General features: G+C 37.9%; 2 protein-coding genes across 2 annotated transcripts in view; one reads left to right on the forward strand and one right to left on the reverse strand.

The window, feature by feature from the left end:
- LOC134741635 (gamma-tubulin complex component 2 homolog) overlaps positions 1-25,161 on the reverse strand; it is a 29,771-nt gene that overhangs the window by 4,182 nt on the left and 428 nt on the right. The window lies entirely within an intron of this gene.
- Positions 1,391-24,268, forward strand: LOC134741614 (transient receptor potential cation channel protein painless). The gene is made up of 2 exons (XM_063674465.1): positions 1,391-1,546; positions 21,184-24,268. Exon 2 carries the CDS (start codon positions 21,208-21,210, stop codon positions 24,022-24,024), a length of 2,817 nt encoding a protein of 938 aa, XP_063530535.1. The 5' UTR covers positions 1,391-1,546; positions 21,184-21,207; the 3' UTR covers positions 24,025-24,268.

Here is a 25,161-nt window from a genome sequence, read left to right on the forward strand (position 1 = left end):
TAAAATCAGGATTTTCCTCAGGTTATCCTATAGCTAGGTTAGGTTAGGTTTGTTTTATGGCAATCCTGAAAAGTTACGCGTTTCTGAGACAAACCAAATTATGACTAACGAAAATGTGGACAAACGATAAATTATGACTTAAAACTATATGGGAAACAATAGAGACCCCAATCATATATATCATATCGACCTAGCCCCACAATAGACGACAGGGTGGAAAAAATTAATGAGCCCTGGAGGGAAAGTGCCTTAATACCTTAAGTTAGCTCATTTTACTTAAAAGAAACATTCTTTTATTTTTAAAAAGAAACAAAACTGCATTCAAAGATTTTTCATTTTTTTTTTCAATTTCGCTTGTCTTAGAAATATTCTTGAGTACTAAATATTCGATTTCGTGGATATTTTTTACGACAGACGAGTGTTTCTTGGAGAAATGTTATCATTAACATTAACTGTATCGACTAGTAGAATAAAATAGCGTTTTTTTTTTTTGGAATTTTTAGTCGGTTCGATTCCCGGGCGAGACAAGCTACTTTAATAAAATATTTACATGTAACACAATAAAGTTTATATGTCATAGATTTAATGTGAACTAATTACGTCCACAAAGTGCATTATTTATGTATGAACCGACGCTAAATAAATACGATGGTTGATGGACGGTCACCAGTGTTCGGAAATCGTCCTAGACAGCCTATGTCTCTTTCCAAAGACTGATTACTGTCAGAGATGCACGTTCAAAATTTATGAAAGTGGCACAGTTTGTTAGAAAAATGTTGTATGACATTATACTAACACACTTTGCAGATGGCCAATTGTGGAAATGGCTTATAATTACCACAAAATCTTAATATACCTTGTACCTATCGCCATTTGTGAATTGGTAATGAATCTGTGTTAATCACCGCTTCGGTTCTTATCACACGTAAGACAGACAGGCTCACTGGTTAATTTGAATAAACCAAGTATCTTGTAGAACAACTAGAACAAGCTTACAAAGATTCTCTGTTTATGTTAAGATAAGCATTCGACTTATTAATCCGTGCAATGAGTAACATAACCTTGTGGTCGTGACGCCACTGCCAGGGGTAACGCCTACGAATTAACAACAATACGCTCCGCCTACTGCAAAAACTAAGGTTCTAACTTTATGATATTGATATAATACAAGACAGAAATTTGACTGGCAAATAATGTCACTAAACCTTTCATTATAACCCTTGTTTATTATATGAAACAATAACAAGATTAACAAAGTACGTAACTAAGTAGTTTTTCATTTGCGAATAAGTTAGATATGGTAATTTTTGCTTTCAACAGTCAAATAAACATCTTAACATAACAAACTTTTTTGTTAATGAGTAAAGCTGACCATTAGCGAGGAGACGGTCATTAAAGCAGCATGGCCGGTAATTGGCGGCGGTGGCAGGATCAGCGCCCACGGCGCTCACTCCGACGAATCAGGCCGGCGCGCGCGCACCGCCATGCGAGCAAGTGAACATAGTGACCGAGTGATTGTGAACATTGAAATATTGTGAAAATTCAGGTGGGTTAGGAATTATAAAATACTTGACATACGTATAGAACGAAGTGGTGGTCACACAAAAAGTTTGTTCACGTATTATTATTTGTACATTGCAATTTGAAACCCTCGCTACCTAACTGTGCAGTGTTTATCAATTTGAATACTCAGGGTACCTATCAAATGTCATTCTAGAAACATCAGTTTATTGTTCTTAGAATTACGAGTTGCGAAATTCTCTCCATTTTAAATTTAGATAGATAACGTAAACGTTTTCATAAAGTGGACACGGGACATACGGACGACGGTATTAGTGAGTGAGGTATACGGAAAACTTACAGTTATTGGGTACTTGGATAATGCTACTTATTTTATGTTTTCGCAAGCTTATAAATGTCAATTCGATCAAAAAAGATTAAGAATTTAGGCCCTATTTGTCCATGTAATTTTGATGTTTAATCTCATGTAGACCTTACTCCAGATTAATCAAATCTAGTCTAAACGACAGGATAGACTAAACTAAATTATGTCTGTTGTGCCGTAAACACAATGTAGAGCCGTCCGATTTCGATGTAATCGGTCAAAACATAAAACATATTGTGGGTGTAAACACTCAAAAGAGTCCATCACATCACATGTGTACCGTCAAGCCCTCAGACAAGGTCGGCCAGGATGACGTCACACATAATGAGGACATGATGAGGACTCTGTACAGCACGGGAAGTTGTGTCACTATGAGAGTAATTGATAAATTGTCACAAGTTAAAATGTAACAGGCAGACGCATATCCGGTGAAGGCCTATATTTGTTTTCAAACAATGAACTAGGGACATTTCATTGAAGTGCGTGTTTAGCAATGCAAGCGTGTAGGTTGGATAGGTAGTGTTAGAACTGGTTTTCCTGTGAACGAAAGTCTGTATGTTGCAAACACTACCAGAGTTCGACTAGTCTAGGAACGTAATATTATGAACGCAAAAGTAGCTTTGTGTTGCTTTTAACTGCGTAACCATTTTAATTTATAATTTTATTAAATTGTCCCTGAGACGCACACAGGGCCCTTCAAAAAAAATATCGCTTAAATCAAAGATGGAAGTTTGTATAGCAAAAATTATGGAGACAAATCTCAAATATTATTGAACCAAAAAATATGAGTGACTAAGACCGATATTGAACAAATGCATTTAACTATTCATGTTAATGCTACGTAATAAAGCGTAGGTGAAACCGAGGTCATGTCTAGATTATTGATGGTCAGATGCACAAAAACTATTGAAAAACTGAAGTTGACGGACGCGATGCGACCCGCGGCGACCTCATGTGCAGGCGCATATCATCAATAAAAATCAGTTTAATCATATACCCGTTTACTGGTCAACCTCAAATACTGTTATCTAACGTGCTCAAACTGGTCGGCAGCCTGTTTGTTAAGTTTAAAACGAAAATTATGTGTGAAACTGCTATTAAAATATGCGTAGCAAATACCATAGTGGATGTACCATGCGTATCTAAAACGTAAGCACTCTACTTTTACTACCTTTTGTATTTCCAAGTTGACCGCACGACTGCAGTCCGGTTTTCGCGTCGCGGATTATATTAGTGGCGGGAAGGAAAGACAATCTGCATATTTCCATATTCAATAACTGTGGACTCTTATATCCAAACATTGGCGCCAATGTTGACAAAGTGATGACGACATTCGCATTCCCGGCGTCGTTCCGCCAAATAGGGACCTCCGGCTGACTCTTACACTCTTAATGTATGCACGCGGGTCCTTCAATAAATTATCGACTTCCATATACACTCGGCGAACAGTTTCTTGAATACGGACGTAATTTGGCACAAATTACTTATCGCCTCGTGACAAGGGACCAACTTGTATTGTTTTGGAAGTGTCAATTAGCCCGAAAATTTGAGTTCAATATAGTTAACAGTGTTATACTAACTATACTAAGTACTAGTAAAACAAGAAAGATAACGAACATATTTCAAATAGTTAACATTTTTTTAAATTATTAAATTTATAAACTGAAATAGTAAAACTGACAGACAGACAGACAGACGGACAGTGGAGTCTTAGTAATAGGGTCCCGTTTTTACCCTTTGGGTACGGAACCCTAAAAAGTGACGAAGCCTTCCAGTGGTGAAAGCCGTATTCGAACTCTTATAATTAAATAACTCTCTTTATAATTTGATTTGTTCCCAAAGTTGTATATTATTATAAACTTACTAAACCCGACCGTCCTACTAACAGTACTACACAATATAGATTAGAATATATGACGTTAACATCGATATAATTTTGAAGCGCTCGTGATTTAATTACAGAAACCTGTTTACAAAATCGACTTCACCGGGGTTGGATATGAACGATGCAAAAAGGTGATAATGTCAAATACCCGACGTGCGTAACAGCAGCCGTATCAGAAAGTGTTCTACTTCATAATAAGAATAAAACAGCAAAGATCAAGCAAAAACTGTTAATCACAAGTACCCGAGTAGCGCCGGTCCAGCGGTTCGAAATAGCTCAGAGTATTAACACTCTCTCGTACCTACTCCACTTCAGGTTGTCGTAAATGGAACTGCCGATTGCTCGATATACTTAGTACACTTGATTTGAAATAACGCCATTAATACAAGATTTCCGGTCTTACTATAAACATGTTTTAACTTTTTTCACATTCCAAATTTGAGTGTGTAAGTACTGTATATTCCGGAAATCGTTTTTTCCAGATTGCGATTTATACCATTCGCAATTTTTACCATTTTATTTTTTTCTCAATATGTAGCTTCCTTTCCCGAAAGCATTTCTAACCATTCGCATATTTGCCCATTATATTTATTTCTCAATAGCTAATTTTTATTATTGGTTTTCTAACCATTGGAAAATAAAATTAATGGTAAAATATGCGAATGGTTAGAAATGTTTTCGGTAAAGGAGAAAAAATAAAATGGTAAAAATTGCGAATGGTAAAAATAACAATCTGGAAAAACCGATTTTCGGAAAAAACAGTACACACTCCCAAATTGTATGCTTTTATTTGTAGTGTTAATGCTATTCTATACTTAGTAAAGAAAAACAATTTATACCTACATATCGCCGCTATACCTACTCAACCTCGTATCTGCAACACTCATTTCATGACAAAAGCACCCGTATTCCTAATGAAAGAAAAGCTACATGTCCTTCAAATGATTGTTGCAGATATGAGGTTGAGTAAGTATAGCGACGATATGGGTCCTTTCAATAAATAATTCGCTGAAATCTAGACTTTCAAAAATTAAACATTAAGTTACAGCAAACAGTAAACGGCTCAACTCTCTTTCAACTCTGTAAAGCAAACGAAGTACAAAAATATGACAAAAAGCCTCTTACATTTCCAAGTTGGTTATGCGTTTTGAAATGGAAATGTGTGGAACGGAAGGCTTTTTTCTGTTTAGTTGGTCAAGCACCGGATGTCTAGAAACGGTTACATGCATGCCGCTGATTCTCTATTACTATACTGACATACAATCTATATATTTCATCATAATAACACTCGCATTAAGATTTTGGCCTCATGGCTGATTGCATGTCATAAACATAAAGTCTTCTTTACGCATTATCATAGAGTAACTTATACTAGAGCGGTACTGTCATAGTAAATTTTGTAACCCCAGTAAATTCACTGCCATCTGTCGACACAATTTAAAACTAAAAATAAATATTTATAAAAATACGATAAAATGTATTTAAATATGGATAAATGATTTTTTTATTTGCATTAATTATTTTTATATGATTTTGACCCATGTTCTTTCACTGGTATGCGTTAAAATTATAAATAACAAACGAAACAGTCAACGCCCTCTATACGAGTGTAGGCCAAAACTAGTGGCGCCATCTGATCGAGAATCAAATTTTCGTGATTTTCGAGGCACGTTTTTTCCTTACACTGTATCCATCTATTACGGAGTTATATCTATCTTTGCGCATTATATTCCAAGAAAAGTATACGTGAAATTTTATGTTTTGCAACATTAAGGTTGTACCTCATTAATCCTTATGATTTATTTACATGGAAACTTTAACCATTAAAGTTAATGTAAACATAATTAAGAACATTAACGTAGACTAGTTTGGTGCTACTACTAATACTGACGACAATATTTTCTTTAAATGTACTTCGTAAAATCTTAGGGTATTTTTTTAGGGTTCCGTACCCAAAGGGTAAAAACGGGACCCTATTACTAGGACTCCACTGTCCGTCCGTCTGTCTGTCTGTCACCAGGCTGTATCTCATGAAGCGTTGAAATTTTACCAGATGATGTATTTCTGTTGCCGTTATAACAATAAATACTAAAAAGTACGGAACCCTCGGTGGGCGAGTCCGACTCACACTTGTCCGGTTTTTTAACTTGCAAGCGTCAATTCTTATGAAACAGGAAACCCATTGAAAAATAAACATCAAATATTATTGTGTACAATTATTTTCAATCGCAGCCTTACATCTAGTTGAACCCATCTCATCTAAAAAAGTGTATTTATTGTCCATCATTAGGAATCGGTTGTTAATTTTCGGCCAAATATTTGGTTTGTTTGCTTGCTTGAGACTAAGGTTATAGTCCCACCATGACTGTCTATAACCTATTTTTAGAAATTATTTACCCTATAAGTTACCTTATAAATAAACACATTTCAACAGTAAGGACTAAGATCTCCTTGCGCTCAGGTGTATTATAGCTAGTTATGTCATCATCAAGGCAATCTAGATGCAAGTTGACTCAGAGCACAATATTTGCACATACATAATGTTTCATTGATATCCAAAAAGCCGGTGTACCCACGCATGAATCACCGCCAGTCACCGTATCGATTCATTAGCAATCTGTGCAGCTTGCTAATCTTAAATTGTCACTTTTGAATCATAAAGATTACGGCCAGGGACCGGACAACCCTTTCCGCGATAAAACCCTTTCAATGGGCGACACTTAGACACGGCTAAAACATTGAGACTTTCCCTATTGAACTGCAAGCCCATTCATACCCTTACCTTTGACTAACCCTTACCGAAAAGCTAACCAAAAATAAGGCTAGCTCTTAATAAGGGTTACCCTTATCTTTAAGCGCTTTTTATAAAGGTTTCCCTTTGCGTGAAAGAGACAGGATTAGTATATATCTACGGTAGTGTATGAAAAGGAAAGAAAATACGTGTCTAGTCAAATAACGCCGCCGTTGCCGCCGACGATTGCTCGGATTCGAAGTAATGTGTGCTTTATGAACAAGGTAGACGACTTAAATTAGCACGCTTATGTGCTAAAAGGGAAGCCCTTTATAAGGCTAACCCTTATAAGCAATATGCAAGGTGTTGGTGAGCGGATGATAAGGGTTTTGTAAGGGTATTTGGGCTACCGATTACTCAAATGTGGTAGCTTTATATAAGGGTTTTTAAAACCAAAACAAAGGGTTTCGTCTGACAAAGGGTATGGTGAGTTAAGCCTTATGCAATACCCTTATAAAACCCCGATAAGGGATAGCGGGCCGGTCCCTGATTACGGCACATAGTAGACACGAGTTATATCAATAGGGTAAACAGTATTCTTACCACGAGTTTGACACTGACATACCTATTCGCTAGCAACTACGAGTACGTAAACTAACTAACAATGCATCTCCCTTGTACTAACATTGGTGCGGGCGAGAATTAAGCTCATCAACGATGGCTAATCGCCACTACGTTTGCAATAATAGTAGTTAAAAAACTGGGTGCCAATGACTGACTTTTATTAGTAGGCGCCATCAATGAATATTTTACAAAAGCCGTCGCAGTCAAAAATATCTATTTCAAATTTCAAAACTACAACTGTTACAAAAAAAAAGGAAGTAAAGGGTGTCCCAAAAAGGACGCAAGATTTGAAATTGATGAAAAACACTTTTTTTTTTTCGTTATAATACATTTGTATATACAATCTTGAAATACATAAAATAGGGTTATTTGTAGAATAATACGTCAGGTAAATGTCCTCCTAGGCTTTGCTGGCACATACGCACTCTTTTGTCAAAATTTTCTATGACCAATTTGCATAGATGCGGCTGAATTTCTCCGATGCAGCGTCGAATTTCCTCTTTTAAAGCATGAGTGGTTGTGGGCTTGTTGGCATAGACTTTAGACTGACTCCCACCCTAAAATAACCCTAAAAAGAAGTCTAAAGGCGTTAAATCGCAAGATCTAAGGGGCCAATTCTGATCACCGAATCGAGAGATCACACGACTAGGAATTTTCGAACCGTACCCGCCAAACTTTCATTACTTTTGAAATATTGTTCAATAATAAAAACGCGTTGATCTTTCGTATAACCCGCCATTTTTACAAACCCTAAACATTCAGCTGTACAATAATTTCTTTTTAGGGTTGCCAGCACTAAAATACAAAAATGGCGGCAAATTGAAATCTTGCGTCCTTTTTGGGACACCCGTTACATAGCTATCTGATTGACTGATAAAAAAGTGGCAAGATTGCTAATAACTAGGTATGTTGTGTGGTATAAAATCTACATAAACTCAAAATAATTAGATTTCATATTTGTGAAAAAAAAAATCATTTTGAGATCGTTTGTTTGTAAAGCTCTCTAGCTTTTATTATGTAACTTTAGCAAACAAAATATATGTACAGTTTATTATCGGTGTTTAGTCAAGTTACTTCATAATTATGTTGGTTACCAGTTCGGCGAAGGCGTAGTCACGGTCATTAAACGGTAGTCAACAAGCGGACAAAAGCCAGTAACGCACAGCTAATAGACTAACGAACCACGTTTGCTTACAAAGATGAGTCCATCCATTTGAACAAAATCAGTAGGTCTATATTACGAGCACGTTTGAGACATTTTCTCGTTTAGTTAGGGCTTGTGCACAAACAAAGAGATACAAAGAGAGTGTATAAGGGAGAGGTAGAAACGGGAGTTGGAAGGGGCAGACCTCGGCGGACTTTCTCTGATCAGATCGGGGGAATCCTGAAGAAAGGCCAGGTCAAGAGCACCCTAAACCGGCGAGCTTATGAAAGTGAAGGAAGCGAAAGAGGTATGTCAGGATCGTAGCAAGTGGAAATCCGTGGTCTCTGCCTACCCCTCCGGGAAATAGGCGTGATTATATGTATGTATGTGTGTTGTGCACAAATCACGCGAGGTTTTTTCGGCTACTTTTACACACAAACAAAACGTACCTATTACATTATCTTCAAAATATTCTCCTTTATCTTTAATAGACAAACGCAAACGTGTTTTAAAATTATTAACAACAAACCGCAGTAAAGAAAAATGTCAACATATTTTTGGGCCTCTGTTTGTTCTTTTTAAACCTTTTCTTTCTACTCAATATAATCTGCACATGCCTGATTCACATTAACAAACTTAGTAGTTGTAGTAAACTCTTTATTGTACAAAAATACATATTAAAAATTACATGGTACAAATAATAAGATGTACAAAGGCGAACTCATCCCTTTGAGTGATCTCTTCCAGTTAACCTTTGAGTAGATGAGAGGAGAAAGTGAAAAGAGGGTGACAAATGTGGCAAAATGTACAACAAGGTACCAGAAAGACAAAGGATATAAATACATACAAAATTAATACGATAAACATATAAAATATTACACAAAAAGGAATGGGGAAAATACACTAAACATTGAAAAGAAGTATTAATAGTAGCTGAAGTGCTGACAATAATATTAGTGTCAGCACTTCAGCTGCCGACTATAGAGTGTAGAGTGTAGGTAGGTACCTTTAGTTTTTGTTAATTCACAGAAGCAATTACAGAGCGGTTTCGAGGCGTGTTGGACAATTAGGGCGTAGCGCACAGACCGGTAGCAGAGATAAAACCCGCTCACCGATATCGTAGCGTAGAGAAACAACGGAAGAGCCTAATTCCATGTACCATTCAACTTTTTACGTACAACGAATTAACAAAGGGATCCAACGTAAAGAAAGTTGTAGTAATACAACACTTTTATTTTATGGGGGATAAATTGTGTTCCAAGCATTTCCCTCTATAACTTTTTTTGAGCATTCGTTTCCTTGCCTATATATCGTTTCTCTGTTACAGCAAATGCACTAAACCAGCTACTTGCTAATGACACCTAGTACCCATAAAACAAAATCTGCGGCCACTCATAGTTATAATATTTTTACAGCTTGGGTACGGTGATAGCTGTCATCTCCATACAATTTATAGGCTTAAAACTCAAAATTGTATTGAGATAATACGATTTAGGAGGATATCTAGCTAGCTCAACTTCGATGATCTAAGACAGATTGAATATAAAAAACCGGCCAAGTGCAAGTCGGACTCGCGCACCGAAAGTTCCGTACTTTTTAGTATTTGTTGTTATAGCGGCAACAGAAATACATCATCTGTTAAATTTTCAACTGTCTAGCTATCAATTCCGTGTTATGAAAAATACTCGTAAAAATCAACGTCAAAATATGTTAGGTTTATTTTTCTTCCCTTTTTCTTTTTACTATCGATTCTCTTTTTAGGGTTCCGTACCCAAAGGGTAATAAAAACGGGACCCTATTACTAAGACTCCGCTGTCCGTCTGACCGTCTGTCCGTCTGTCTGTCACCAGGCTGTATCTCATGAACCGCGGGAAAAAAAAAAACCTAACATATTTTGACGTTGATTTTTACGAGTATTTCTCATAACACGGAATTGAACATCGTTTAGACTGAGATAAATCAAACAACTATGACGTGTTATATAAACACGTTGGTCAAGCAAATGAAAGTGGCTACTGATAGATAAATATCGTTTGGACTAAGTACCAGCGAAGCCCCTTTTATTTATTTATAGTATGGACATATCAACGCATCTCTTTGTTATGGCGCTGCACTGCAGACGATACCTACTTGAGAAGCTTTGATGAATCATCACATCAAATCGAATAGAATAGTAAAGACGAAAGTTAGCGCAAGAGATAGATCATCATCATTATCATCATCATCATGTCAGCCGATAGACGTCCACTGCTGGACATAGGCCTCCCCCAAGGGTAGGCAAGGCAAGGCAAGAGATAGATAGGTGGTCAAAAACCGGTAGTTATTCGCTAAATGAAATGCTATGGTCACCTGTTACATGTCTTACAAGAAAGGGAATAAACCTTACTTACACTTCGGCCCTGTCCGATCGCTTGGGATGGTATCTACATAATAAATATTTAAAATTTTGGGTAAAAAAAAAATTACTTCTATAAGCGAATCTATAAGCGAATAACTATATAGACGTATAACCTGTTGTGGAGTAAATGAATCAGGCAAATCAATTTTAAACCACCTGGTGGTCATCAATTTAATTTGAAACTAAACATGACTTAAAAAATCTAAACAACGCAGCAAAAAGGTCAAATATGAGAGACCCGTGGTTAGCCTATGCTCCATTATTGAAAGACACGTTTAAATGCCTTTGGGACTTGCATAATCCATTTCAAATGCCATTACGGACAATTTGAGTAAGATTTTGATAGTATAACAAAGAGCGAATTTCTCAAGTGGAAGAATATTTGGCTCTAACAAATCCCATTAGCATATTGTTATCGACTTTATCGGCCGTTCACGTCATAATGCGCTGATAATCTATCCGCTTTATTGTATCTATTCATTACCATGTTTGGTTAGCAATTGTTCAGATGTTACTGAAATCTTGATAAGATAATCTCTGTGGAACGGAGCAATTCACATTCCAAAAGTCGCTACGACTCTATGTTCCCAACAAAAGCAATACAACAACAACTAATCAACAGAAAACTGTGTCACCAAAAATATTTTTAGCTCGTATAATTTTTTTATTGTATGTATGTTAGTTTGTAAGGTATGTATGTATCTATGGGCCTTAATTGCCTGAAAATAAATGATGATATTTTGATTTTGATTTGATTTGATTGAAGTTATATAAAAATATAACAGTCAGTAGTCAATTAAATATAGAGATGCACCGGATATTCGGTTACTATCCGGTATCCGGCCTATCCGGCCCTTATTTTAATATCCGGCCCAATACCGGATAGTGACTTACTATCCGGCCGGATACCGGATAGTAACTTTGCTTGATTTCGGAGTAAACAAATTGGATTTCAGAAACAGTCACGGTCATAATCGTACTCGTTTATTATTCTAAAACAATTTAAACATTCCACTCCACTCACTTGCACGCGCACTCATATCGAACCTAGAGATGAGTCCGCGCGAACGTTCACTAAGAAACTGTTCGAAACCTGCACAATGCGTATCCGAAAAACCGAAATTTAGGTATAGTTCCGCCGTCCGAATATTCGGCGGCCGGATACCGAATATTCGGCCGATGATCAGGAACATTCCGTATCCGGCCAAACAACTATCCGTTGAATCTCTAATTAAGTATATATATATATTATTATTTTTTTAACTTGAGACAGGTTTTCGTCGCGTCTGCAATTACCGAGTCTGATAAGCTATTTTAAATTACCAAATTGTTGTACCGGAGAGCATCAAATGGTGCGTGACGCAGTTGTAATACTATAAAACTATAAAATGATGGATTTATTGACACTCCCTGTAAGCCTTCCCTGAGAAGTCACATTATGAACAGTGACATTATTCGTGACGAGAAATCCAATTACGATTATCATTAAATTGTGATCAAGAGCCCTAGAGAGCCCGCATGTTTATTCAATCAGAACTTTCGACAGTTCGTCGTGGAATCACGAGCGTCTTCGCTACCACGGGAGTTATAATGAGAGGGCAATTGTTCCGAATTTCTCCTAGACCATTAAATTAATACTACTCACGTGCCTCTCGGTTGCTACTAACGAGTAATTGGACCGATTTACGCACAGCATTATGTTATTTTTTTTTACTATTACAAAGCACACGCAAACGTGAACCTTGAGAACAGGGGAACGAAAAAACAATTGGTAATTTTCGCTCGGACGGTTTAAATCGGTTAATTTGAATTTTATAGCAGTATAATTGTTGTTAGTTAAGCGTTGATGAATCGATGAGATAGTGTGTGCTCTGTTGTTTTACAAATTGCATACTGAACACCCACATGTGTGGTTGTAAAATTATACGTTCAATTTTTAATGGAAGTGATTTGTGCAGCTAAGGTGCTCATAAATATCTGAACACGCCTGTATTGTCAAAACACTAGAGTGCGTGTTCAGATATTAAAACCGCTTGTATATTAAAACCCCTAAAAACAAAACGGTGATTCACTTATCTTAAGTAATTTGTATTGTACGTATAAAACCGTGGTTAAAGATGCTGAGAATATTTTGCATAATCTTACTCCACGGTATTAATTCGCTACACTGGTCGCCTTTGTTAGGATAATATTTGTTTTCGGTTTTGCTGGGTTAAGTAGACAGTTGTTCGGTGACTAACCATTAATCTGGGATTACGTGGTGTTTCAAATATGAACACTGAAATAACATGGTACTAAAATCATAAACAAATATTACCCGTACAAGCAGCGAGCGAGCCAGGTACGAATAGTGTAGTTTTCATATTTTTTTTTTCTATTGTATTTTTGTTTGTTTGATATACTTACATACAGGTGATTTTGTTATGTCTGCTGACAATACTCTGAGGGGTGAATATTTAGGTCAATGCCTTTTACTGTGGGTGTGGGGCCAACACCGAAAACGCGAAAAAAAAATCTGCCGTTTCATACATTTCGGTGAATTACATATATTATGTCAATTTCGCGATTTCGTGGTGGGCCCCATAGCACATAGTAAACGTTGTTAAATTTGAGATACATAGTGGCCCTCAGAGTATGGTCAGACATAACAAAATTCTGTATTTTAAAAGAAGGAAAAAATAAAAATATAACGTAACCAAACAGTACGAAGTAAAAGGTGTTTTCGCTTCAACACGCCATATGGTTCAGAATGAAGATGAAATGAAAAGTTGAAAGAGGCAATAAGTGCCCGCTTCAAACAATACAAGTGCTCGGTCATCGTCGGATGAGGTGTTGCACATGTTAGCCGAACGGTGTTGCACTAAACGATCTCGAGTATAATAGGTACTTTTTAGGGTTCCGTACCCAAAGGGTAAAAACGGAACCCTATTACTAAGACTCCGCTGTCCGTCTGTCTGTCTGTCACCAGGCTGTGCTCATGAAGCGTGATAGTTAGATAGTTGAAATTTTCAGATGATGGATTTCTGTTGCCGCTATAACAACAAATACTAATAAAAACCGGCCAAGTGCGAGTCGGACTCGCGCACGAAGGGTTCCGTACCATTACGGAAAAAAACAGCAAAAAAAACCACGTTTGTTGTATGGGAGCCCCATTTAAATATTTATATTATTATGTTTTTAGTATTTGTTGTTATAGCGGCAACAGAAATACATCATCTGTGAAAATTTCAACTGTCTATCACGGTTCATGAGATACAACCTGGTGACAGACAGACGGACAGCGGAGTCTTAGTAATAGGGTCCCGTTTTTACCCTTTGGGTACGGAACCCTAAAAACAGAAAAATATAAATATTTAAATGGGGCTCCCATACAACGAACGTGATTTTTTTGCTGGTTTTTTCCGTAATGGTACGGAACCCTTCGTGCGCGAGTCCGACTCGCACTTGGTCGGTTTTTTAAAGAACCCCATACTGTAGCCCCTCGGGAAAACCTCCCAGCTCATTCCATAGCCGAAGGGTCCGCGGGAGGAAATAAAACTGTGATTTGGTATTCGAAAAACATGAATTTGACGACTCGAGTCCGATTTGACTCAACGGGAATAAGCATTGAACATGAGATTAAACGTCAATATTGCAAGGATATCCAAGGCCAGTTTTGGTCTAAGCGTAACGCCTGAATCTAAGTATAAGGAAGATTAAGATAGTCAGTTAGGTAAATAATATTAGAAGATATAACATTTAAAACTTTCGCGGTTTAAACACATATTAAATCACATTTAGAAACGGGTCTATCGCGAATTTATTTTGTTACCTTTATTTACCGACGTTTCGACACAGGTTTCACTGGTCGTGGTCGCGGCTAACTGACGTCCCAGCAAAATGTCAAAACAGAGATTTGTGTGACTACCCCACGCGAAATAAATTCGCGATAGACCCGTTTCTAAATGTGATTTAATAAATATTAGAAGATATTCGTGAATTTGACGCTAAAGTTAGCTGTGAAACAAATCAGAATCAAAGACTAAAACATTCAACTTATTTGACAATATTTTTAATTGATAAAAATTATAAACGAGAACCGAAATTATAAAGAAAAGTAAGTATACAGGGTGGATAAAAAATAAGTGCATTCCTGTTGCCAGTGAGGTTTTGGGATTATACTCAGCAACTTTTACTATGGGCCCAACCACGAAATCGCGAAAAAAAATTTACCCTCCCATAGAAAATGGACCAGCCAAAATGTATGAAACAGCCAATTTTTTTTCGCGATTTCGGGGTTGGTCCCGTAGTAAAAGTTGCTCAGTATAATCCCAAAACCTCCCTGGCAACGGGAATGCACTTATTTTTAGGCCATCCTGTATACACGTGTGAGTCTTGACCGTGTGATTGTAATTTGTACCATGTATAATTGTATAAATGTGACGTTTACAACCAAAAGGCACCACATTGTCGCTTGTCGATAAGGTTGATTTCTAATTGAAGCTATATAGAAATAGCGCCTTACTGACAAGCGACCCTTTTGGTTGAAAATGGCACAAATATGTGCCTTCAGTTACTTTCATCAGATTCATGCGAGAGATAAAATACTGCATTGTGTTCGGCGGTACACCTGCTCGTAGTCACGGCGGATAACTGACTTTTATACGATTGATTAATCACCAAGACCGGTCTGAGAATAAAACATGCGTTAATTTGCTGGAAGTAAGTCCATTTGTATTCGACCCGTTATTCGAGACGTTATAGTAGCCCGGCTAGTGTTGTTAAAAGACTAGTCTTTAAGACTTTTGAACCTTAAGGACTCGCGAACCTTTAAGGCTCAAGCTTTGAAAGCTAGAGCGTTAAAGGTTTGCTCACAAAGCAGTTTAGAACCTTAACGACTCAAACTTTTTATGACTTGTCAAAATGAAGTCTTTAAGACTCGGGCCTCATAGGGAACTCTAGCTTTTTAACTTAAGCTCAAGCCCCCGAACCTTAAAAGCTTGTGTCAAGCTTAGAGCTCATACGTTGAGCTCTCTTTGCAGAAATTATTTTTGTGTAGAGAATTTACGAATATTATAATATACCTATCTATATCGGAAGAGTAACTTAACATCAGTTAACGCATTTACTGCCTGCAACGTATACCATTGGACCATTTAGAACCGTGATTCCGTTGCGTATGTACATCCAGATACATTTTCTATGAAACTATATTTTAAAATTTTCCCGTTCCGTTCCGTCCTATATGAGTGAGTCATAAAATATAAAAATAAAAGTATTTAAAAAAATATTTATTACTTAATTAAGACTGGGTGGTTACTTAAAGATTTTTTTTTTTGTTTTTGCTCGAGCACTCTTTGTCAGCGTGTTCACATTTCACAACACATACCTATTCAATCCAAGTTTCAACTTTCTAGTACTAGTCACTGAGCCAACCCGCGGACTGACAGACAGACGAACGGACAGACATGGCGAAACTATAAGGGTTCCTAGTTGACTATACGGAACTCTAAAAACGCGATAAGTCATAATTATCTTTTTCTGTTTTTCCCTATTTCACAAAAACGTATTAAATTTCACCCTTCCCTATAGGGTAGGGTACCCTATACCCTATAGCATAGGTTGATCTTATTTGTTAAAAGCTTTTACTTTTTGCTCCAAACCTTTACTGCTAAAAACCTTACAGACTTAAACCTTCAAAGCTTAGGAGGCTTTAAAGCTTGAGGCCAAAAGACTCGAGATTTCTTTGCTCGTAAGCAGCAACACGAACTCTTAGTTCGAGTCGTTAAGGTTCCGAGGCTTTAAGGTTCGAGGCTTCAAGGCTCAGCAGTCGCGACTCAAGTCTTGTAGTTTAAGCCTCAAAGCTTAAATCTACAACACTAAGCCCGGCCCGTTCACGAAAAGTCTTCTAGAAATCGATTTTCACTCATGTCGTCTCGAATATGGGTATACACAAATATATGAGATGACAAGCGCGAAAGTGGTGGTGGTAGTTGCTGTGACGTCATAAAGTCAGCAGCACAAACTTTTTTATTAATTTTCTTTTAAACATATGGTTTGTATTTTTGTGGTATGTATTTTTGAATAATCCATTCAGTCATTATCAATTTAGAGCAGTTCAAAGTCAACTGTGGATTGTGAAATTTTTGAACGTTTTCTAATAACTTGTTAGACCAAGTACCTGTTACAGTATGTTATATATTTGTGATCTACTCACAAAGCTTTCATTTGGTACCCCACATGGTATGGTATGTTTAAAAGAAAAAAAGTTTGTACCGACTTTATGACGTCACAGCAACTACCCCCACCACTTTCGCGCTTGTAATCTCATATATTTGTGTTCAGGACATCACACTGAATGCATAGGTATTATATTTACCTATATCTGAGATGACATGAGCGAAAAGTAACCTCAAACCAGTTCGGCCGACCTACTGTCACTAAATAGTATAAAACAAAGTCGCTTCCTGCTGTCTGTCTGTCCCTATCTATGTATGTATCTTTAAAACTACGCAACCAATTTTGATGCGGTTTTTTTAATATATATATAGAGTGATTCAAGAGGAAGGTTTATATGTATAATACATCAGTATTGCACCCGTGCGAAACCGGGGCGGGTCGCTAGTTATTCATAAAAGCGTTACTGATCTGAATTAACTATGAATCGTTTGTCTTTATCTGTCATTTTGACTTATGTATTTGTAAGAATGGGATAAAACATAATTTAACTAAATCAGGCCCGTAAAGTTTTATGAATAAGGGGGAAAGTATACCTACAAATTTTTGGTGTTTTGTTCGCCGCCGATATTTTTAATGAGTCGAAATGGTTTTCATTAAAGCTAGTTCTATTTACAAGTGATTATTTTATATCTGCGATGTTTCTGAAATCGTTTGCATACCTCAATTAAGGCCGTTCCATCGGTTTGGCGTTGTCACTGTCACATTTCGCAAGAAAGAACGGGAAAGATCATGCACGCCAAGTGTCAATTTTGATCGAATTTTGTCGATTTTTATTTATTTTAAAAACGTTACGAAATTAATGTCTACGATCAGTATGCGGTATTACAACCATGGATTCATAAAGTTTAAAGAACGTGTGATAGATAAAATGATAGAAATGAATGGAATGGAAGGATTGAATGCAAACGAATGTTGGAACGAGATGGCAAATTATATACGAAGAGTAGCAAAAGATGTCTTGGGGGAGTCGAAAGGGAAAGGTGTGATAGATAAGGAAACGTGGTGGTGGAATGAGGAGGTACAGGGAGTATTAAAGAAAAAGAAGCAGGCATTTAAAGAATGGCAAAGTGTTGAAACTGGGCAGGAAGTTGAGAAGGAAATAAAGAGGACAGAGTATATAGAATGTAAGAAGAAAGCAAAGCGTGCAGTTGCTATAGCCAGAACCGCAGCACAGGACAATTTGTACGAGTCTTTAAATAGCCCTAAAGGCGAAAAGCAGCTGTACCGCCTAGCGAAAGCGAGAGAAAGAAGTTCTCGGGATATGGCTCATATAAAATGTGTGAAAGATGATGCAGGTAAGGTGATTACGAAAGATGAAGCGATAAAAGAACGTTGGAAAGTCTACTTCGAAAGGTTGATGAATGAAGAAAATGAATGGGGCAGGGTGCTAGAGCACAGGCTGATAAATATGGGTGCAGTGAAAGAAATATGTATGGATGAAGTAAGAACGGCTGTGAGAAGTATGAAAAATGGAAAATCTGTAGGACCAGATGATATACCAGGAGAGGTATGGAAGTTATTGCGTGAGGATGGATGTATGTGGCTGACTTTATTCTTCAATAAGTTGTTGCATGAAGAAACAATCCCCGACGAATGGTGTGACAGTTTGCTGGTGCCCATTTTTAAAAACAAAGGGGATGTACAGGAATGCAACAACTATAGAGGAATAAAGCTCATGTCACATAGCATGAAAATATGGGAAAAAGTGATAGAGAGACGCCTGAGAGATGAGAGTGATATAACAAAAAACCAGTTCGGGTTTATGCCGGGGAGAGGTACAACAGACGCCATTTTTGCACTTCGCCAAATGTGCGAAAAATACAGACATGCCAAAAAGAACCTGCATATGGTGTTTGTTGACCTCGAAAAAGCATACGATCGAGTACCCCGAGAGGTTTTGTGGTGGGCTCTGAAAGAGAAATGCGTGCCTGGGAAGTATGTGGAGCTAATCCGGTCAATGTACAACCGATGTTGTACACGCGTCCGGTCAGCCGCTGGCACCACCGACAGGTTCAGTGTCACAGTAGGCTTGCACCAGGGATCGGCTTTAAGCCCTTACCTCTTCCTGCTTGTTATGGACGCTCTGTCGTCGGACATACAGGAGGAGGCACCTTGGTGTATGCTGTTTGCTGATGACATTGTGCTTGTAGGTGAAAACGAACTAGAGGTGCAGAGCAGACTTGAGAAATGGCGGCAAAAATTGGAGAATGTTGGCCTAAAGATCAGCAGATCTAAAACAGAACACATGTTCTGCGATTTTGGCGGTCTCTCCAGTTTTGCTGCCATAGAACTCGATAGCGTTACATTGCCGGTCTGCTCCGACTTCAAGTACCTCGGTTCGCTCCTACAGTGCGATGGCGATATTGACCGTGACGTGAAAAACCGGATTAGCACAGGATGGATGAAATGGCGACAGGTTACGGGAACCATTTGTGACGCCCGTATGCCCCTTCGGTTGAAGGGTAAAATTTATAAAACGATCATAAGACCTGTCGTCATGTATGGATCAGAGTGTTGGGCCCTAAAGGTGAGGGATGAAAAGAGATTGCATGTAGCGGAGATGAGAATGTTAAGGTGGATGTGTGGCGTGACGAGAATGGATAGGATAAGGAATGAGTATATAAGAGGAAGCCTGAAAGTTGCACCCATAACAGAAAAAGTAAGGGCAAATCGCCTAGCATGGTACGGGCATGTGATGCGGAGGGATGAAAGTCATGTGTCAAGAAAGGTATTAAGAATGAATGTGGAGGGAAGTACGAGGAGAGGAAAACCGAGGAAAAGGTGGATGGACTGTGTGAAAGATGATATGAAACTAACGCAAGTGAATGATGAGATGACGGGTGACAGAGATGTATGGAAGAAAAAGACATGCTGCGCCGACCCCAAGTGAATGGGACAAGGGCAAGCGAATGATGATGGATTCATGTAAACCTCATTTTATAGAATTAAAAATACTGACAGTCCCTTGTTTATATGTGTATGAAATAGCAACCTATGTCAAATGTAATATGAATAAATTTACAAAATACAATAGCCTGCGTCATCAGGAAAAAAATAATTATAAGTCATCCAGAACCGCCTTTGTGTCTAAAAGCATAATTGGCATGACGCCCCGAATATTTAATAACTTACCATTAAGCATCCTAAAACTAGAAAACATTAAAGAATTTAAAACTGCATTGTATACCTTTTTAGCCTCTAAGGCATATTATACTATTCAAGAATATCTCAATGATATACATTTGTAATAGAGTAGGTATAAGTAATTTGAGCATGCAATACATATGACATTTAAAATATTTGCATTTCTTTGTGACAAAACATGTATAGTATAGTAGTTTTGATATCGCAAGTTAAAAATATTTGTAACCGTTTGAAAGATGTATATAATATAATATAATATGATGCATGGTCATTATAAGCAATGTATTAGGGATAGCTTTAAGCCATAGTAATTAAGTTAGATTTAAGTTATATTGCATTGCCCTACAGGGTTTCATAGCTGAACCAATAAATGTACCAACTTGTATACCTATGACAGCAATAAACACACTGATTACTGATTACTGGTTACCTTACAATATCGAAATTCGAAAGCTATGAAATTACTATTTAAGTTATGATTGTTTTTCTTCTTTTTTTGTTTATAGTGTCACATAATAAATAACCGAGTAAAGTTGGATTAAAAGTCCGAGTTAGAGGTTACTTTGAGAATTAATTGTATCGAGCGAAGTGTCATAATTCGTTAGCTATGTTATTAAAGATAATATAGTCAAGAACTACATATATCTTTTCCACGTCTACGAATATCAACGCCTCTTAGAAAAACATGATCATATAAGGAGATTTTTCACCTTCTGGCTCAGGGAACCGCCTTAACATTATAACAATTGACGTTTGCATTTCCAAGTAGGCAAACTAGAAAATAGTTCATAAAGTAACAACGAATATTTCAAAGAAGTGTTAATATTTAGTGTGCAGGCGTTGTTAGCACATTCTACAAAAGATTATAGACGACTAACGATACCGCCTCAGAACGTCACGGCCACTTCACATGAATGTTTGTACAATATTTTAGCGTTTTTCATTAAAACTCCGTTGAATCAACAAACTAACGAACCTTTAGTAAAGACTAAATATGGCAACGTATGTGAAAGTCTACCAGATGTGACGTGTCGAATTAAATTCAATTAAACAATCGGTGTAACGAGCGGTTGTACTATAGTATCGAAACAGTTTAGCTTAATGAGATAATAGTCGGATCAATTATTATATAAAGTTGTGTGTGTCGTTCCAGATGCCAGTGCGTGAGGCGTGAGGCATGACGCGAGACACGTACGAGATGAACTCCCGGCAGCTGTCCCGCGGGAGCTCGCTCTTCGGCACCGACCCGCAGACCCAGCTCCGGACGGCCCTGCGCACCAACGACTTCCCCACCTTCAAGAAACTAGTGAGTTACGGGGCCGTCGATCTCGAATTCGTAAACCCCTACCCCGACCACAAGACCTGTCTCGAGCTAGCTATAACGGAACAGAACAAGAACGAATTTGTTAAACTGTTACTTCAGCACGAAGTCCAAGTCAACAGAGTTAACGAAACCCATGCTTGTGCTCCTATACATTTCGCCGTTGAATATGGCAATATTGAAGCGCTGAAACTATTGTTGGACGACGACAGAATTGACGTCAACATCAGAAGCAAAGGTAATACGGCTTTGCTGATGGCAATAAAGAAAATAGAAGATTTAGAGGATGACCGCGAGCGAGACCTCGCCACCTACGAAGACATGATAGAGCTTCTACTAAAAGCGAAGTGCGACGCGAACGCTCCAGACCTTAAAGGAGTAACACCTGTATATTCGGCGGCGAAACAAGGACTGGAACGAGTCATCACTTTTATCATAGATTACGCACATCCCGTCGACATTGATACATACAAGGACAGACGCGGCAAAACAGCTCGTTATTTCTTAAAAGAAGCATTCCCGCATTTAGTTGATAAATTCGATACGGAGGTAGAAGTGATCAATGTTGACAAACTTTTCTCGTATTTAAGTCGACATGATGAAAACGGGTTTATTCGCGACTTTACAAAGCTCGTTAAAAGTAATGATCATCGCCAAGCATTAGCTTCTAATAATGGAATATTCACAATGTTACAGTTTGCAACAGACAAAGGGTTGGTCAGAACAGTCGAAACCTTGCTTAACGCAGGCGCAGACCCTAATGCCACGTGTTCGGGTGAGACCATGAGACCCGTAGCACTCGCTTGCAAAAATGGCTACTGTAAAATTCTAAAAATGTTTGTCGACAGCGAATCTACCTTATTTGAACCAGTCAACGGCGAGTCATTAGTACAAATCACGGTAAAGGGAATGAGATCGTATTCAAACAATCCTAAAGCAGATTTTAACGGATGTTTGGAACTATTACTTAAAAATCCTAAGATTAACATAAACGTCAACTATGCTGATAATAAAAATAACACGGCACTCCATTACGCCGCTAGAAATGGCGATAACGAGACAGTGTTGGAGCTGCTGCGGCACGGAGCGTGCGTCGGCCTGCGCAACGCCTTCAACGAACCGCCTCTAGCGGACATTAATGCGAAAACACTGGAAACATACCTGGACGAATGTATCACAACCAACGGGGAACGACCGAGCGACGACGACTACGAAATTCATATGAAATACAGCTTCTTAGTGTACCCTAACAACTCTGTCGAAAACGAACTCTGTAAAGTTCCTTTAATCGATACTTCGAACAATAACGTGAAAGAGTGTGACGCCATCCTGGCCCCCGAAACAGATGCACTCCTTTACATGACGAGAAACGAAGAACTGAGGCCGCTCCTGAAGCATCCAGTTATAACCAGTTTTCTCTACTTGAAGTGGCAAAGAATAAGCTGCCTTTTCTACGCCAACATAACGTTTTATTCTCTTCTATGGTTGTGCTTGATTCTCTATATCATACTAGGATATGGTGCGGAGAAAAAACAATCCGGTTCCATTGAAGTACTGAACGTCGTTACACATGTCGGCGCGGCTATTGGATTGATACTTTTGATCATACGAGAATTATTTCAATTGCTAGTATCACCGTCGAGATATTTGCAAAGCATAGAGAACTGGATGGAAATCTTCCTAATATTTGTTACAGCGGTGATCGTGTGCGATAACTCCGCCGCAGAATCAACGAAACAACAACTCTCTGCTGTAGCTATCTTACTGTCATCTGCGGAATTGGTCCTTCTAATCGGCCAGTTTCCGACGTTATCAACGAACATTGTCATGCTTAAGACAGTATCTTGGAATTTTTTCAAGTTTTTACTTTGGTACTGCATTTTGATTATTGCGTTTGCATTGAGTTTTTACACATTATTCAGGAACGAGGTGAAAGACGAAGACAAAGTAGCACCTGACCCAAATAAAACTGGCAAAGAAGACGAAGAAGAAGATTTCTTCGAAGATCCAGGAAGATCTCTGTTTAAAACTATTGTCATGTTGACAGGAGAATTTGATGCGGGTTCCATTAAATTCGGCCAATTCCCAATAACCAGCCATATTATATTTATGGTTTTCGTATTCATGATTCCGATTGTTCTATTTAATTTACTCAACGGTCTTGCCGTGAGTGACACACAAGAAATCAGAGCAAATGCCGAACTAGTAGGCCACGTTTCTAGAGTAAGATTAATATCTTACTTTGAGAGTGTACTGATCGGAAACACCAAGGCATACTCTAAGCCGTCCAGCTGCTTCGCTTGTCTGCCTGCTTGGATGCAGGATCTAAGCGTAATAACACCAAAGACACTATGCATGAGACCTTTTGCGAAACGCATATCTTTATTTCCGCACTTTTTGCCAAAATATAGGATACTGGTAAAGCCGAACAAAGATAATATAATTGAGATACCACACGCAGAGCTGCTAGGGAAAATCGGTGATGACTACGAAGACATCGAGGGTGGCGGTTGCTGTCTCGAGAAATGCCAGAATTACAGACTCGATAGGAAGATTGTGAAAAACGCAAAGATCGTGATAAGTAAGAAAAATGATGTCTCAGAAATTGATGCGTTGAAAACTAAAATAGATGAGCTACACAAATTGCTGAAAGAATCGTTGCAGAAACGCTAGTAATTGTAACTTTAGTACGTAACATGCTTCACATGAAATAACAACCATACTTTTTGTAGGCTGTATATTTTGTATTATAATTGTAATGCCTAATGGAGTATGTTATATTTAAGAGCTTGCTATATTTGTATTTTTATAAAACGACAGTGTCCTTAACAGTATAAAGTAACTTTACGAATCTCATATTTAAGCTGCCTTCCACTAAGAATAACTCTATATTTAAAATGAAATATAATATTTATAATGTATAACATTGTTTTTATTATACACCTAATAATTTATATCCTAATCTAAGTAAAAACTGGTCAGTAAAATAAACAGACAATATTATTATGTAGGTAAGAAAAAATGTTGTACCTCATTGTAATAACATGCTTAATAGATTCCATCCAGTCCATTATACTACAAAAAAAACCGGCCAAGTGCGAGTTGGACTCGCGCATGAAGGGTTCCGTACCATTACGCGAAAAACAGCAAAGAAAATTATGTTTGTTGTATATAACCACTTAAATATTTATTTTATTCTGTTTTTAGGATTTGTTGCTGTTCGTGTTTTTGAGTATATCATACTAGGATATGGTCATATAAACACTCGCAAGAAAAACCAACTTTCCTCTCTTGTTGCACAAATGACTATTGTTGCAGGATCTCCGGGTTGTAAATGGTACCACGAAAGATCTGCACTAAGTAGCATGCGAGTGCTAGATCCCTACGTGTTTCTAGTTTATTATAGCCCACCATGCCTATTACGAACAGTGTGGGATACATCAGCGGATAGAAAGGATACACTCCGTACAGTTTCCAATACATGTACCTTGTAAACTTATTTTGTATCCTTTCTATCATGACGTTGTACTTCGAATGTGGAGCCCATATTGCAGCATTGCATTCCAGTTGGCTTCGTACTAGGGCATTGTACAAAGCTGAAATGGGTTTACTGATGTTTCAGCGAAAATTACTTGACAAACTTTCAGTTCCCAAACTATTTATCCCATATTTTTAGTTGGGCGAAATTTCATTTCGCAAATTTACATAATCCAACCTAATCTAACGCAACCTAGTACGTCATTTTCATTTCGCAAGTATGGGGTTCGGAAATGAAATGGTTGCGAAGTAAGGTTATGCCAACGATTGGTT

Source organism: Cydia strobilella, chromosome 5, assembly GCF_947568885.1.
Source record: "Cydia strobilella chromosome 5, ilCydStro3.1, whole genome shotgun sequence".
NCBI lineage: Eukaryota > Metazoa > Arthropoda > Insecta > Lepidoptera > Tortricidae > Cydia > Cydia strobilella.

Bases quoted from the DNA above. Each gene is read 5' to 3' on its own strand.
- LOC134741614 (XM_063674465.1), top strand. From the start codon at position 21,208: ATGACGCGAGACACGTACGAGATGAACTCCCGGCAGCTGTCCCGCGGG.